Source organism: Mustela lutreola, chromosome 2 (assembly GCF_030435805.1).
Source record: "Mustela lutreola isolate mMusLut2 chromosome 2, mMusLut2.pri, whole genome shotgun sequence".
Taxonomy (NCBI): Eukaryota; Metazoa; Chordata; class Mammalia; order Carnivora; family Mustelidae; genus Mustela; species Mustela lutreola.
The window spans coordinates 176,590,567-176,606,402 of record NC_081291.1 but is presented as its reverse complement, the minus strand read 5'-3'; the positions used below and the strand labels follow the sequence as shown (position 1 = coordinate 176,606,402).

The following is a 15,836-nucleotide window of genomic DNA, read 5'->3' as shown; positions in this document are numbered from 1 at the left end:
TATGTTGACTCTGTATCCCAGTTTTATCAAATTCATTTATCAGTTCTAGTCATTTTTCAGAGGAGTCTGGGTGGGGTTTTTTGTATATAGGATTGTGCCATCCACAAAAAGTCTAAATTTTACTTTTCAATTTGGATGTTTCTTCTTTTTCTTATTGCTGTGGCTAGGCCTCCTAGAACGTCCTGGACACACAAGAGTGTTGAGTGGATATCCTTGTCTTGTTTATCTTAGAGGAAAAGCTATGAATTCTTCATCATTTGAGTATGTTAGCTGTAGTTTTTTTTTTTTTTTTAAGATTTTATTTATTTGACAGAGAGAGATCACAAGTAGACAGGCAGGCAGAGAGAGAGAGAGGGAAGCAGGCTCCCCGCTGAGCAGAGAGCCCGATGCGGGCCTTAATCCCAGGACCCTGAGATCATGACCTGAGCCGAAGGCAGCGGCTTAACCCACTGAGCCACCCAGGCGCCCTGTAGTTTTTTTTTTTTTTTTCATAAATTGCTTTTATTATGTTGAGGTATGCTCCATCTAAACTTGTTGAGAATTTTTGTCATGAATGGATGTTGTACTTTGTCACATACTTCTTCTGCATCTATTGAGATGATATCAATTTTATCTTTCCTCTTATTAATGTGATATATTGATTTGCAAATTTTGGGCCACCCTGTCTCCATAGAATAAATCCTGATTGGGGTGGATGATTTTTTAAAATGTATTATATGATTTGGTGTTAATATTTTGTTGAGGAATTTTGTATCTATATTCATCAGAAATATTGGTGTGTCAACTTTTGCCACATACGTGAAAAGCAGCCTTTTGGTCTGGTTGAGTATACCATGATCACTTTTACATCACAAATGCCCCAGTTCTTGATTAAACCTCAACACTGTAGCCTAGGTATACATTCATTGCCTAAATCACTTTTAGTCCAAATTTAAGAGCCCAGGAAGACATGCTGTATGTACTTTGAGATACTCAGAAGAATTCCTTTTTTTTTTTTAAGATTTTATTTATTTGATACAGAGAGAGCACAAGCAGGCAGAGAGGCAGGCAGAGAGAAGGAAGCAGGCTCCCCGCTGAGCAGAGAGACCGATGCGGGGCTCAATCCCAGGACCCTGGGATCATGACCTGAGCCGAAGGCAAAGGCTTTAACCCACTGAGCCACCCAGGTGCCTCATAACTTAAATACTTTTATACTCCAAAGTTTCCCGGTTTTGTTAACTATATGGTTTTCCTGCCTGTAAATAGCCTTAAGATGAGGACAGCTGAGATATACCGGGACATTTTAAACTACAATTTTGAGTTTCCAGAGGACTGGTATTCTATCTGAATTGTTTTAAAACCAAAACAGCTGCTTGTTGTTTTGAAACATAGCCTTTATTTAGACCTCAATTAATAAAGGGTAGATAACTTAAGGCATCCCTTCTGAAAGACTACAGAGTGGTTGCAAACTGTGCTCAAAACTCATTGGTGAAAACAGTTTGAAGATCACTTTAGTCACAAGGCTCAGGTCTGGTTCACAAACTTCTGGGCTGCCATGCCAAGTATAGGTAGGAATAAAGGAAGCTGGCTCTGCTAGCTCCCCCCGCCCCTGTGACATGTTGAGATTTTTTTAAAAATTAACATATAATTTATTATTTGCCCCTGGTTTATAGGTCTGTGAATCGCCAGGTTTGCACACTTCACAGCACTCACCACAGCACATACCCTCCCCAATGTCCATAACCCAGTCACCCTCTCCCTCCCCTCCCAGCCCCCAGCAACCCTCAGTTTGTTTCTCAAGTAAGAGTCTCTGATGGTTTGTCTCCCTCCCCATCTGCTAGCTCTCAGCAGCTCTCTTTGTTTCACCTAAGGAAAAATGTTCTCTAATCATACCAAAAACTTACTTTGCTTCATATACTAACACCGATTTTCAGTTAGTTAGAGCCCACAGAGAATGATTATGGTTTTATTCTATACTATGATAAATGAATAAACTACCTTTTATTTAAAGAACAGATAGAAAAGCTTGAATGTAATATTTATTTGGTGAATTTACATGTGAGGTCATTTACAAAAGAAAAGATACAGACAGATGTAGCTTTCAGTGCAGTTTCAAATATTTTTCAGAACGAGCAATAGTCCATGAGGATTTGGAATGATAGTATTGAATGGCACATGCTTCAGTTTCCTTCGTGTGTTTTTCTTCTACCCCACCCCAAAGGGTAGGAAGGGAGAACAGTTGAAGAAAATACCAGTGTTAATGTAAATACAGCCATGCAAATAAAAACTTTCAAGTCAGAGGTTATTCGGAGATGTAGAACATTTCTGTATCCAGGAGTTGTGATAGCTGGTACATAATTTAAGAACTAAAATACAGAGTTCTCAAACTCTTCTGTTATCCAAGCCATCTTAAATTATGTTAAATTGTCCCCACTAGGGGCCTCCAAACTCTGACTCTGGAAGGGGTAATTTTATAGTTTCTAAGAAGATAGCATTTATAGACAAAATCTTTTTGACTTCACTGGGATATAGTACCCTCTTACAGAGGGGTAAAATGCTCCTTTACTCCCAAAAAATGTAAACTTTAATTAGATTTCATTTCCTGAAATGTTAACTGAAGGCGTGCTTGCTCTTTTATTATACTCAAACTTACCTAAATAAACCTCTTCCAACCCCAAATAATCTCAAAACAAGAGAGATCTTAAGAACACAACCTCTTTCCCACCAGAAAAATCCCGCATATAAACAAAAGGATGGTCTATAAGTGACAACTTGAAAAACAAACAAAACCCAAAGTGATTTCTAAGTAAAAAAGGTAAAGTAAGAAAAAAAAAATCTGTCAGTATTCCTAAGTAAAGATCTGGACATGGGCAGTCAGGCCCTAGAGATCAAGGTTAGCTTAAAATTGTAAAGCATTCCACATTTCCTCAGCACCTTTGAAAATACTGGTTTAATATTCTTTAAGGACATGTAGCCATAGTTAAAGCACGAAACTTATTACCTCAGGAATACTATGCTTCTGGCTCCATGACTTACATCCTTGTGGAACCTTTAATCACATTTTCTTCACTATAAATTTTAAGCTAATATACACTCTCACACATCACACTTCATCTTTATACACACAACCAACCTGAATTTTCTTTCAAAAATACACTATTAAATAGTGTACTTAATACAGACAATAGCCACAGGTAGTTTACAAACCCATTCCTGTTTCAGCTTACCTCTTGTCTGGGTCACTCTCCTATTAATTTTCAGTCTTCCAGCATATATACCAGAGTATATTGCTTCTGTGTGATTTACTATTTGAAAGCCAGCTACTTTAAGAACAATGTGCATTATCCATTGGAGTTGCATGGGTTCAAAAGGATTAAGTTGCCACTGATTCTAACCTTTTGCAGAATCAGACATTGTGCATGCTGACAGTGGTTTAAAGGGTCTGCTTTGCTGCCTTCAAAACAAAAATCCCCATTTAAGTTTTGTTTTCTAAAAGAAAAACTAAAAAGGATTAATTGAAACCAAAAGAAAACTATTTTACAGCACTTACTTTGTTAATTTAAAAACCAACATGCTGTAAAATACACACATACACACACACAATCATCCAGAACATAACCCCCAACCTCCAAAAAAAAAAAAAAAAAGTCAAATCAACAAATCAAAGTTTTTATTTGCATGGCCAATTATCATCTGTACTCTTTGCAACTTTAATATCCCTTTAACATGTTCTAAGCTTTTGTTGTACAGGGAATAAAGCTGCAACACTGCAAACTTCCTTCCACAGCCACTCCCACAACACCTAAACATGAAACATGTAACAAATGACAATAGCACAAACAGAAATACTAAGTTCCACCATTCAACACAGTTCATGACAGTGTCTTTAGGGTTCAGTTGAAAAGGGAGTAAACTTCTAAAAAGAGGGTCATTCTCCTTTCCCCCTGATTTTATAACGTTGGTGGTTTTAATCCGTATTTCTTTGCAACTTCTGTCTGGGCATGGGCAGCATCACAGAGTGAGTACAGATGAGCCATCTCCATTTCTGATTTGGCCAGGTTAATAGCTTTGTTGAACATATCAATGGCTTTCTCCATGTTTCCTCTAAAAGAACAATTTTAAATGTTTCACATCCAACAAGCATTTCACAGAATACAATGAAGTTTCTGACCACCCAGTTTCATGATTCTAAAAAAATGGTTCTGTGTAAGAAACAAAATAGTGCCTAGCACATAGGAAGCAATGAATATCAGCTACTATTACAAATACTATGTACTTACTTACATTATACCTTTTGTAGTATTTGTTTACAGATAAGAACAGTGAGACTAGAGAAATTAACTTATTTGAAATTATGATCTTATCTGGTTCCTAAATTCTATGTTTCTATACTATACAGGCTCCTTTAGAAAGCAGTGACGTAACTTCAGAGAACATTAATGGTATTCAGGGGCCTTCACTCTGTGAACTCCTCTTCTTTCCCCGCATCTTTTACCACCAGACTCCCACCTATGCACCTCCACTCCAGTTACACAGGATCCCCTCAGGCCCCTGGCTCTCCTACCTACACATAATACTGAGATGATTTACAGCATCTCTGCCTGACTCTAATCAAATCCTCACTGTTCTAAGGCTCAGTTCAAATACAATATCCTTATGAAAAATATCCTCCCCTTCGTCCCGTCTTCCCCTAGACATACTATCATTCTGTGCAAGTCAGGTGAATACATATTCATATTCTTAACTACATCCTTAATAGGCACTTCTCAATTTTCCAGAACCTATTAGTATCTGTTTTTTGAGTAAATGGATGAATATGCTTGGTCAAAAAAAAAATGTAATTTACCTCCTACAGTCTAGATGTGGTTAGGCTTTACATACTTGCCAAGAATCAAGAACTATTCTAATTTGTCTTAACCATGTATATATGAATATATGCTTTTAATCTTACAATAAATAAACTCTTAAGAAATACCACAGACTTCGGGAGTGACTGTAGTTAACCTCCTACCACAACATCTGCCTATATTAAAGACTTGTTTTTTAAAATATAACTTTCAGAGTTCATGTTTGCTTATTAGGTAGACAGTAGACTGGCTAAATCCTAGTTTAATGGGCAATCTGATTCATTTATTTACATTCATTTACTTACCTGTAAGGTAGGATTTAGAATGGATTCCTTAAAGTATAATTAATATACCAAGAAAACCCATCAAAATGTGTATCAGGGGGTCTTAACCCAGGCTCTACAAATAACTCTATAGCCTTCCTCAAAAAAGATTAAGAACCAGTATCCCATCCTTTCCTAGTGCAAGAATATTCACATTAACAAACTGGCAAATAAATAATATTTACATGTAATTTTCACAAATTTCACCAGCCTATATCTATTCTGCCCACTAAAAAGAGAGGACCCAGGAGGGGCTGAATGACAGGGAGTTAAGATAATCCCTGTCGATTCCTATAAGATCAGTTAATTTGATATTAGTGAAATACAGGAGCTAATATCCTATCCATACTACTGGATCATTATGTAACCCTGTTAACCAGTTTGGGCATCAGTTTCTACACTCTTTAGTTAAAATGAAGATCATATACTCCCTACCTTTATAAGGACTGGGATAAAGATCATCTGAAATAAAATTTGGAAAAACATCCAAGCAAGCTTCAGTACCTGGCCTAGAGTGGATACTCAAAAGGACAGCAATGCCACTATTCAGGTGTATATGACACTAAATTCTATGGCATAAACAGCTGTCAACTGTTAATGGTGGTCCCCAAATGCAACGCTGGAAAAATATTTTCACAAAACAAGAAGTTATGAACAGTAAGAGTTGCAAAAAGTCTTATCTAGCTCCCTGATTTTTAAGAAAACTCATGGGCTCAGGGATGATGTATTAACATGTCCAGTTACTTGGCTGGTTGCTTATTTGAGGCAGGATCTAGATCTTCCCGTATTCTGGGAGGAACCCTTATGCTGCACTGCACTGCCTAAGCACACTCAGGTATTTTTTCCTCCAACAGAAATAATATAGGTGAAAAGAGGGAAGAACACATAAGAGATATTAAAGAAAGATCAAATTTCCTTTCTAATGCATATGCTTGACTTAACAAAACTTTTTAAGTGTAACTTTTACAGGAAAAGAATGAAAGAAGGCAAATCAAAGTTACATAGTTTAGAGGGACGCTTCCTTCAAAAGTCATGACATTAAGAATTTAATGGATATTGATAATAACCTATTTGTAATGAGAAGAATAAAGATAAATATCTATGGAGCTGACTTAAATTTCTTTACAACAAGGTATAGAAGTTACCTTTGCACTTCAATAGTTCCCATGGTTTCATATGCAAAATCACATTTATTGTCAATTTCAATAGCCTTGCTGATGAGCTCCAAACCTCTATCCAGATCTTGCTTCCACTGAAGCTGAAGTAAACTGCAAATGCAACAAGGAAGTCAGATGTATAGGAATATAAGCACGTGGCTCCATTTCTGCCTTCAATGAATTTACAAGGAAAAACAATCTAAAACAGTATATAATCAGCATTAATTTTTCCCCTCAATTTTATATTGGTTTTATAGTCCAAATACCTTATTATAAAAAAAAGTGTCCAAAGGTCCAGACTCTTATTACTAACTTACCTTGCAAAGCTGCTTTACTTTTTCTACAGTTTTTTTAAAATGATAAGTACATAAGTACTGGAAAAACTTATTTTGATATAGGTAACATTTGACAGGATGTTCAGAACTGAAATCTTTAGAGTGAAAACAGTGTATTTACCAACTGCTATGTAAGAATGAAACATAAAATTTTAAAAATTAACAATGAAGCATCTATAGCATTAAGAAATTTGTCAGTTAACTCACTGATACTATCAGTCCCCCCACTTCCCTTCTTAATGACCAGAAGATATCCATATTACATGCAGGATACACAGTTTCTTACAGAAACAAAGAGGTCTACAAAAACATACATACCCTTTATGAACATATGTTGTGGCATTATCTGGCTCCAAATCAATACATTTATCATACATATCATCAGCTTTACCAAACTGCTGTTGATCTGTTAATGCCTATGTGAGGAGATAACTTAAGTTATATTAAGGTAACCGTCAGCCAAAGCAATTAAAAGTATATTGTTCACTAATTAAAATTTACTTAACTTATCCATTCATTACCCACTTAAATGTTACATCTTTATTTAACAAAGCACTGCTGTAAATATGAACTCTTACCTGTTCTTTCTTTTTGTCAAGTGGGTATATACAACAGCAGATAATCTCGTACAGTGAATACCAGAGAAAGTCCCACTTTTAGTGCCAATTCCAGTTCTAATATCAGTTTCCCACAGGTACACTCAAGTCACTTATTCATAATTTAAGGACTTATTTTTAAAGACAGTACTCATTTGGAAGAATAAATTCAGTTATGTGGTAACTATTATCAGTCATTCTTTATGTTAATAAAAAGAGGTGCATGGGTGACTCAGTCATGAAGCACCTGCCTTTGGCTCAGGTCATGATTCCAGTGTCGTGGGAGAGCCCCATTTCCGGGCCCCCTGCTCAGTTGGGGAACCTGCCTCTCCTTCTTCAGCTTCCCTGTGCTTGTGTTCCCTTTCTTGCTATCTCTATCAGAAATAAATTAAATCTTTAAAAAACAAAAAGTTGCTAAAAGAAAAAAAAAAGCAGCTACAGTCAACTACTTTAGGGCAAATCCCATGGCAGAAATGAAACGCTTGCTTTTAGGGATACCAGTTCACACTGAACCTAACTTTGAGACTTGGCCTGCATCTAAGCTCAAACTTGAGAGTTAAAAAAAGGTTACATTATATCTAACTGTTTATATATAATGTAACATATATGTTATTTCATGAAGTAAAAATGACAAGGGGAAAGGACAGAAATTTTAGACTAGTAACATTAGTGCTGATAAGAAGATAGCTCAATAAGCCATAGCTATTCTGAAGGCAATATAGTGACAGGGAAAAATGCAATTAGAAAAGCTCCCAGGGCGCCTGTGTGGCTCAGTCATTAAGCGTCTGCCTTCGGCTCAGGTCATGATCCCAGAGTCCTGGAATCCAGTCCCGCATCAAGTTCCTTGCTCAGCAGGAAGCCAGCCTGCTTCTCCCTCTCACTCCCCTTACTTGTGTTCCCTCTCTGTCAAAAAAATAAAATCTTGGGGCGCCTGGGTGGCTCAGTGGGTTAAGCCGCTGCTTTTGGCTCAGGTCATAATCTCAGGGTCCTGGGATCGAGCCCCGCATCAGGCTCTCTCTGCTCAGCGGGAAGCCTGCTTCCCTCTCTCTCTCTCTGCCTGCCTCTCCATCTACTTGTGATTTCTCTCTGTCAAGTGAATAAATAAAATCTTTAAAAAAAAAAAAAATCTTAAAAAAATGCATATAAGAAATTAAAAACAACTTTCAGAAAGGTTTAGAGGTAGGAATCTATCACAGACGGTCATTTTTATTTTATTTTTAATTAGAAAAAAATTTTTTAAAGATTTTGTCAGAAAGAGAGAGTAGGAGTGGCAAGCAGAAGGAGAAGCAGGCTCCCCACAGAGCAAGAAGCCAATGCAGGACTTGATCCCAGGACCCTGAGATTATGACCTGAGCTGAAGGCAGATGCTTAACCAACTGAGCCACCCAGGTATCCCATGGTCATTTTAAGATTTTATTTATTTATTTGACAGATCACAAGTAGGCAGAGAGGCAGGCAGAGAGAGAGGAGGAAGCAGGCTCCCTACTGAGCAGAGAGCCCAATGTGGGGCTCGATCCCAGGACTCTGAGATCATGACCTGAGCTGAAGGCAGAGGCTTTAACCCACTGAGCCACCCAGGCGCCCCTCCCATGGTCATTTTTAAACGTTTCCTATTTCTGTGATGTTTGGGGTAGCAGAAAAACACTTCTTTGGAATAAAAAAGAGTAAGAGAAGATATTACACAGCATACTGAGATATCTGGTTTATGAATATATCAAAAGCAACTTCCAACGTAAAGACTAAGAGAAAACATTCTGAGATGATTTACTTACAGAAGAAAGTCTAACTGCGGCTATAAGAAGCTAAACATTTTCATTCAAATGGATGACTTAAAATTAGTTAAGTTTTCAAAGACTTCAGACTACAATTATTATTATTTTTTAAAGATTTTTATTTATTTATTTGACAGAGAGAGATCACGAGTAGGCAGAGAGGCAGGCAGAGAGAGAGAGAAGAGGAAGCAGGCTCTCCACTGAGCAGAGAGCCCGATGCGGGACTCGATCCCAGGACCCTGAGATCATGACCTGAGCCAAAGGCAGCGGCTTAACCCACTGAGCCACCCAGGCGCCCTTCAGGCTACAATTAAAAGGTGAAAATAACTTAAGTGTATATTCTCCTTTCCATACCTTCAATCTTAAAGCAAGGAAAGGTTTCAGATTTGGCAAACTACAGAGGAATTAAAATGAGCTGTTCAGCCTATCTAGCCATTTAAAAGGACAGTGATCTAAATAGGAAGAAAAGCCTTTTCATCACATTCTTCCTACCAACTGCACAGAGTAAATTTTCCTCAGGTAATTAACTTTTGCTAATCCAATCCAAATGAACACTTGAGGGAAATACTCAACTTGAGCTTCCCCATGTTGAGTTTAGGGCCAGGGTTCTCAAACTGTATTAATACAGGAGTCACTTTAAGATGATTCAAGACTGTTTTGGAGCCAGGAGAATCATAACAGGAACAAAGCCATTCATGTTCAAAGAGGCTGCAACCAGGGAAGAACTGTTTTCTAATTTCCATACTGAAATTCAGCATATAAATGCAGTTCTTTAAAAATACTGGAAACTAGGAGCTCCGCTGGCTCATTCAGTGAAGCACACAACTCTTGAATTTGGGGTTTTGAGTTCGAGCCCCATGTTGGGTACAGAGATTACCTCAAAATGAAATCTTTAAGGGGCACCTGCATGGCTCAGATGGCTAAGCTTCACTCTTGACTTTAGCTCTGGGTTGTGAGATCAAGCCCTGAATCAGGCTCTTCTGGGCATACAGCCTGCTTGAGATGCTCTCCCCTGCCTTCTCCCTCTGCTCCTCCCCCACGTCTAAAAAATTAAATTTTGGAAACAAACAAACAAAAAAAGCCAACTGAAAAAAAAATAGGAAAAATCACATTTACCTGAGCATATAGTGCATAGCCTTCAGCACACCTTGGAAATTTCTTTATGACCTCTTCGAAACCTTTCATAGCTGCTTGGATTTGTGAAGAATTGTTTCCCGTATATGCCTGGCGATACTGTTTAAAACAATCAAAACAGGCCTGTCAAATCAAGAACTCAAAAACGTGTGGAATTTAACATATTACGAAAGTCACACAAAATCACATAAATATTTCCAGAAAAGCAGGTGATCTGCTAACCTAATTTGCTGCATCTAAAAGGGTTCCAAGGAAATATCTCCGGAGCAGGGATCCATAGGCTATGTACAACTATGACTTCATTGCCATTATACAATTTCAAGATGTTCAATAATCTAGAAGAAGGCATACTAACTTGTAAGAAGTTAACTTTGCATATAAATGGGGGAGTTTTAAATCTAATATAATTTATTACACCTTACCAAAGTTACTATTAAGCTTCATCTAATAACATTTTTCATCCACAATTTAAATGTGCTTGTGACCAATTTCTTTCTTTAAAAAGTCTTTTAGGATTCAGGCTATAGGGTTAACTGGAATATCTCATTTCACTAAAAATGAACTTATTTTAGTTGATTTTCAGCTTTGTGTTTCTAAATATTAACAATGTGAGATAGAGAGCAGTTATTTGGTATGATTTAAGAGTATTTCCTCAAATGCTTTTGGTTTTTTTTTGTGCTAGCTTATGGAAAAACAAAAAACAAGAAACAAACAAACCAGGGAGAACAGTGCTGTTTAGGGGAGCATGAAATCAGGGAGAAACATCTTATCAAGATGAACTCAAATAAAACATCCAGAGGAATACAGGAGCAATACCTCAATTAGCAAATACACTTCTATTTCCCAAAACACATTTTTCCCTTGTAGTCATCCTCTGGGGGGAAAAAGAGATGATGGTTTTGTGGACAGTGAGATACTTTTTTTGTTAACAATGGGAAATAAAAATGATGTTTAGGAAAATACAATATAAAGTAGAACCTACCAATGCAAAACATTTCTGAGCTTGTGCCAGAGCTGACTCAGGTCTTAATCTAATACATTCATCAAAATCTGCGACTGCTTCTTCAACTTGATCAAGCAGTATTTTCAGCTAAGAAAAACAAAACACACACACACACACACACAACAAATATACACAATGCAAAATAATAGGCACACCAGTTGAGTACGGTGTCTCTTAATCATGGTTTAGCATCATGCTATGCATGTAGTAGTTATTCAGTGTAGAATTACTTTCTAGAAACAGTGAACTAGAAAATCCTATCATTTATTTATAAAAAAGATTTTATTTATTTATCTGACAGAGAAGAGAGATGGTGAGAGAGGGAATACAAGCAGGGGGAGTGGGAGAGGGAGAAGCAGCCTTCCTGCTAAGCAGGAAACCCGATGTGGGGCTTGATCCCAGGACCCTGGGATCACGACCTGAGCCAAAGGCAGCTGCTTTTCTGTTATTATATGGATAGCCTATACATTCCACCCTAATGCATTTCAAGAAACCATCCATGTTAAACAGGTAATAAAGCCATGTGTTTCCCAGGTGAGGCTGAAACTGGGAATGGTTTTCATTACTACATATCCTTACTAAAAATCAAATATGCATATTATAAAACTCCATTCAGAAGAGATTTTTTGGTACTATTGGTATAGTCCAGGACAAAATCTCCTTACAGCAAGAAGCCCACAGAAATTCCCTGTTGATTCTAGCATTAACTCAAATGTTCAGTAAATTTTTCAGTGTCACTGAAAACCTAAGAGCCAGAAATACCTGAAAACCAAACTTGAACTGGCAGGCCAATATCTGTAGGCTTCTCTCTCTCTCTCTCTTTTTTTAAATAAGCAAATACCAAAATTCAAAGGACAAATATTTAAGATAGGACTAAATAAATGCCAACCCAAACTATAACACTATACTTTGTTCACAGCAATCAGAAACGATACAAGGAAACTTGTGACAACATTCTCAAAAATGGTATCGTATTCCTCAATCCAAAGGTCAGAACTCCTGATAAGAAAATTAATTTACCTGTCCTCGGTGGTGATAAACATCTGCATTTTGAGGATCAATGTCAGCAGCCATGTTAAAATCCTGAGTAGACAGCAAAGGCTGCTGCTGTTGCATGTACATGCTGCCTCTTTTGATAAGAGCATTTGCTCGAAGCTACATAACCAAAATGAGAGGTTTGTCATTACTAGAATTTAGTCTTTTAAAAACAGTCTTTTTTGAAGTCTAATTCACACATCAAAAGCTCATCCTTTAAAAGCGTACAAGTCAGTCATTTTTAATATATTCACAGAGCTGTGTAGCCATCAGACTAATTCCAAACATTTCCATCACCCCCAAAAGAACCTCATACACATTAGCAGTCATTCCCCCCCATTTCCTTCCTAATCTTCAGCCCCTGGAAACCAATCTACTTCCTATTTCTACAGATTTGTATGTTCTGAACATTCACATAATAAATAGCTTCCTTCATTTAACATAAGGTTTTCAAGGTTCATCTATGTTATAGTGTGTGTCAATATGTCATTTTTCTCTATGGCTGAGTAATATTCCACTGTAAAGACAGAGCACAATTTATCTGTTCATTGGCTGATGAACATCTGAGTTGCTTCCACCTTTTGGCTATTATGAATAATACTGCTATGAACATTTATGTACAAGTTTTTATGTTGATATATATATTCATTTCACTTGGGTATATACTTTAGAGGGGGAACTGCTGGGTCATATGGTAACTCAATATATTTAAATTTCTGAGGCACTCCCAAACTGATTTCCAGAGGGACTTTACCATTTTACATTTCTACCAGCAATGTGTAAGAGTTCCAATTTTTCCATATCCTCACTAATACTCTTTTAACTGTCCATCTTTATGATTATAGCCATCTTGGTGGGTATAAAGTGATACCTCATTGCAATTTTGGTTTTCATTTCCCTATGGCAAGTGATCCTGAACACCTTTTCATATTCTTATTGACCATTTATATATTCTTTGGAGAAAGTCTGCTCAGATCTTTGACCTATTTTTAAATTGGGTTCTACTGTTGAGTTCTGTATATATCCTGGATAAAAGCACCTTACTGGATATATGATTTGGGAATATCATCTCCCATTCTGTGGAGTATGTTTTCTCTTCGTTCATGGTGTCTTTTGAATTACAAATGTTTTTAGTTTTGATGATTTTTGTATTGTTCCTATATCTAAGGAATCATTTCCTAATCCAAGGTAAGGAAGATTTCCTCCTAAGTTTTCTTCCAAGAGTTTTATAGTTTGAACTCTTACATTTAGGTCTCTCATCCATTTTGAGTTAATTTTTGTACAGGGCATATGATAGTTTCATTACTACTTGCCATTAAAACAAGTCATGGTCATGAAGGCAAAAAATAGGTTTCTTCTCCAAAAAAATGTTTTGAGACAAAAGTAAATTTTCTTTCAATGAAACAAATAAGAATACCCCCATAATTATAACAAAACCAGAAGATATTTGTAATCACTAGGAAATAAAATGCAAAGTCATATTACTAAGGTATCTTCAACTTGAAAACCTCAATTTGAAAGGAACTTCTAACAAATACTTAGTTGTAATGCCTTTTGTTTATAAGAGGTTAAGATAGTTTATTAAATACTTAGGCCTTGAAAACAACTTTTACAATCCACAACATACATGAATGATTCATTTTGAGGTGAAAAAACCCAGAATTTAGTGAGGAAACAAACAACAGAGATGTTAACAAACTAGTAAGTGAATTTAGTTAACTGGTAGCTGAACTCTGTCTTATTAAAACACTGAGTAGAAGGCTCATATAATTCAACAAATCCCCTTAAATCTTAATTATGAATATAATTATATACACATAAAAAGCTGTTCCAACCACACAACTATAGAAATTTTTGATCTACTTTAGTATATCTCTCTGTATCATATTTTTAGAACCCATTTTTAAATTCCTGTAACATAAAACCTTTCAGATTAAATGTGCTTTGTTAAATGCATTTTACAATCTTGTATGACCTATAACATTAATATATCACCCTTACTCCTATCTAAATATAGTCTAATACAGTAGACAGTGGTTATAAAAGGAAGCTGAGTTACCAGATGCCATAGAAAAAAGAAAAAAATTCCTTTTCTGGTTAAAGATAACTATCACTGATATTTACATTTCAGTTTCACTGTATCAAATCATCATTAGGTGTAGCTGCTTCCAAAATAAAAACAGCCTTTTGGGGAATGGCAAAGTCAATGTGAAAAATTTAGCAGTACATGCTAAAGCCACACTTTTTAGTTAATTCTTTTCACACACACACATTTTAAAAGATACCTTCACATTAGCTTCTTTCAAACTGATGACTTTATCTAAATCTGGTTTGGCTGCATTGGCATTGCCAATAAGCAGGTAGAAGGTAGCTCGTAGTAATAATGCTTCTGCCATGTATTTGCCTTGAGCATCTATTTCTTTTGAGCATTCACTTATTATTTTATCATAGTTTTCTTCTTCCATATACTGTTTGGCCCTTAAATATCCAGAACTGGAAAAAAAAAATGAACATAGGAAATTATTTAATAAGAAAGGATCAAATGCTGAAACTTGCCACACTTAGCATTTCTAGAGTTAAGCAACTGCCCACAACCCCTTATTCCAGTGTAGGACTGGAATGGGGCAGTGGGGAGAGGGATAACAGATCAGGCTTCCTGACAGGGACTGGAATTTTTCTTGATGTCTTGGGAAGTTTAAAAAAAGGGTTAACAGCAGAATGAATAGCAGAAACCTAGGGTTATTGCCTAGGCTTCAGCATTTATGTATGTTAAAAGATGAACTAATGACTGACTGATCTGCAACTTGCACAAGGATCTGGTCTTATTCACCTTCAAACATATGGCACACTGATGTCACTCAACAGTTATTTTATGACCAACAGAAAGAAAAGAGAAATAAGAGATAATTAAGCTTAGGTCACAGAAGCCAAGCTAAGAGACATGACCCAATCTGTGCTTGGTAAAGAAAACTCTGTTGTGGAAAACGCACTGTAAAAGAGCAAGACGGGAGGCAGAGAATTATCTGAAGGGCTCTCATCCAGAAGCTGTGTTGTTTCACCTAAATAAACAGACCCAGAATGAAGAGATGGAAATATCAAAGAAGGAAATTTAAAGGAAGAGTCTTCTATTAAGTAGGACATTTAATAAACTATACACTTTCTTACTTTTTAAAATACATGATTATTCTTCTAACGTCACTATTCTTCTAAGATGATAACATTTATTGAGGATGCTTGTAGAAGGGATTTTTTTTATTTTTAATGTGAAAAGGAAATTTATACTAACTAACCTCTATGGGGTCTTATAAATGTAAGGTTCCATAAGTTAAGAGTGTATTTTCTCATTTCATTTGTTATATACATCCTAAGTAGAGAAAACTGGCAAGCAATTTAAGCTTTATCAGTCAAAATCTTATAAGCTCTCTTAATTTATCTTAATTAATAGTTACATTCTAATATTCCCCGCATTTTAACTTCATTGTAGTTTTTCTAGCAAGGACTATTCCCTAGCCTGAAGAGGAAATTATTGGCATTGCCTTAAACATTTACTTCTCAACTACAATTTTCTGAAAAGACTGTGTATCAACTAACTAAAGTTTGAATATCTTGGTACAATTATGCATAGTATCTTTCCTTAAAAGGTGGCCAACAATGG

General features: G+C 36.4%; 1 protein-coding gene across 1 annotated transcript in view; it reads right to left on the bottom strand.

Moving 5' to 3' along the window:
- Nucleotides 1–3,632: 3,632 nt before the first annotated feature.
- The window catches only part of TOMM70 (translocase of outer mitochondrial membrane 70), a 32,435-nt gene continuing 20,231 nt past the window's right edge, over nucleotides 3,633–15,836 (bottom strand). The window contains exons 6-12 of the mRNA XM_059164350.1: nucleotides 14,467–14,674; nucleotides 12,167–12,301; nucleotides 11,126–11,233; nucleotides 10,126–10,242; nucleotides 6,960–7,057; nucleotides 6,295–6,417; nucleotides 3,633–4,083 (exon numbers count right to left, since the gene is read on the bottom strand). Of these exons, the coding sequence (XP_059020333.1) occupies nucleotides 3,930–4,083; nucleotides 6,295–6,417; nucleotides 6,960–7,057; nucleotides 10,126–10,242; nucleotides 11,126–11,233; nucleotides 12,167–12,301; nucleotides 14,467–14,674 (943 nt within the window). The 3' untranslated portion in view covers nucleotides 3,633–3,929. The remainder of the gene's footprint in view (nucleotides 4,084–6,294; nucleotides 6,418–6,959; nucleotides 7,058–10,125; nucleotides 10,243–11,125; nucleotides 11,234–12,166; nucleotides 12,302–14,466; nucleotides 14,675–15,836) is intronic.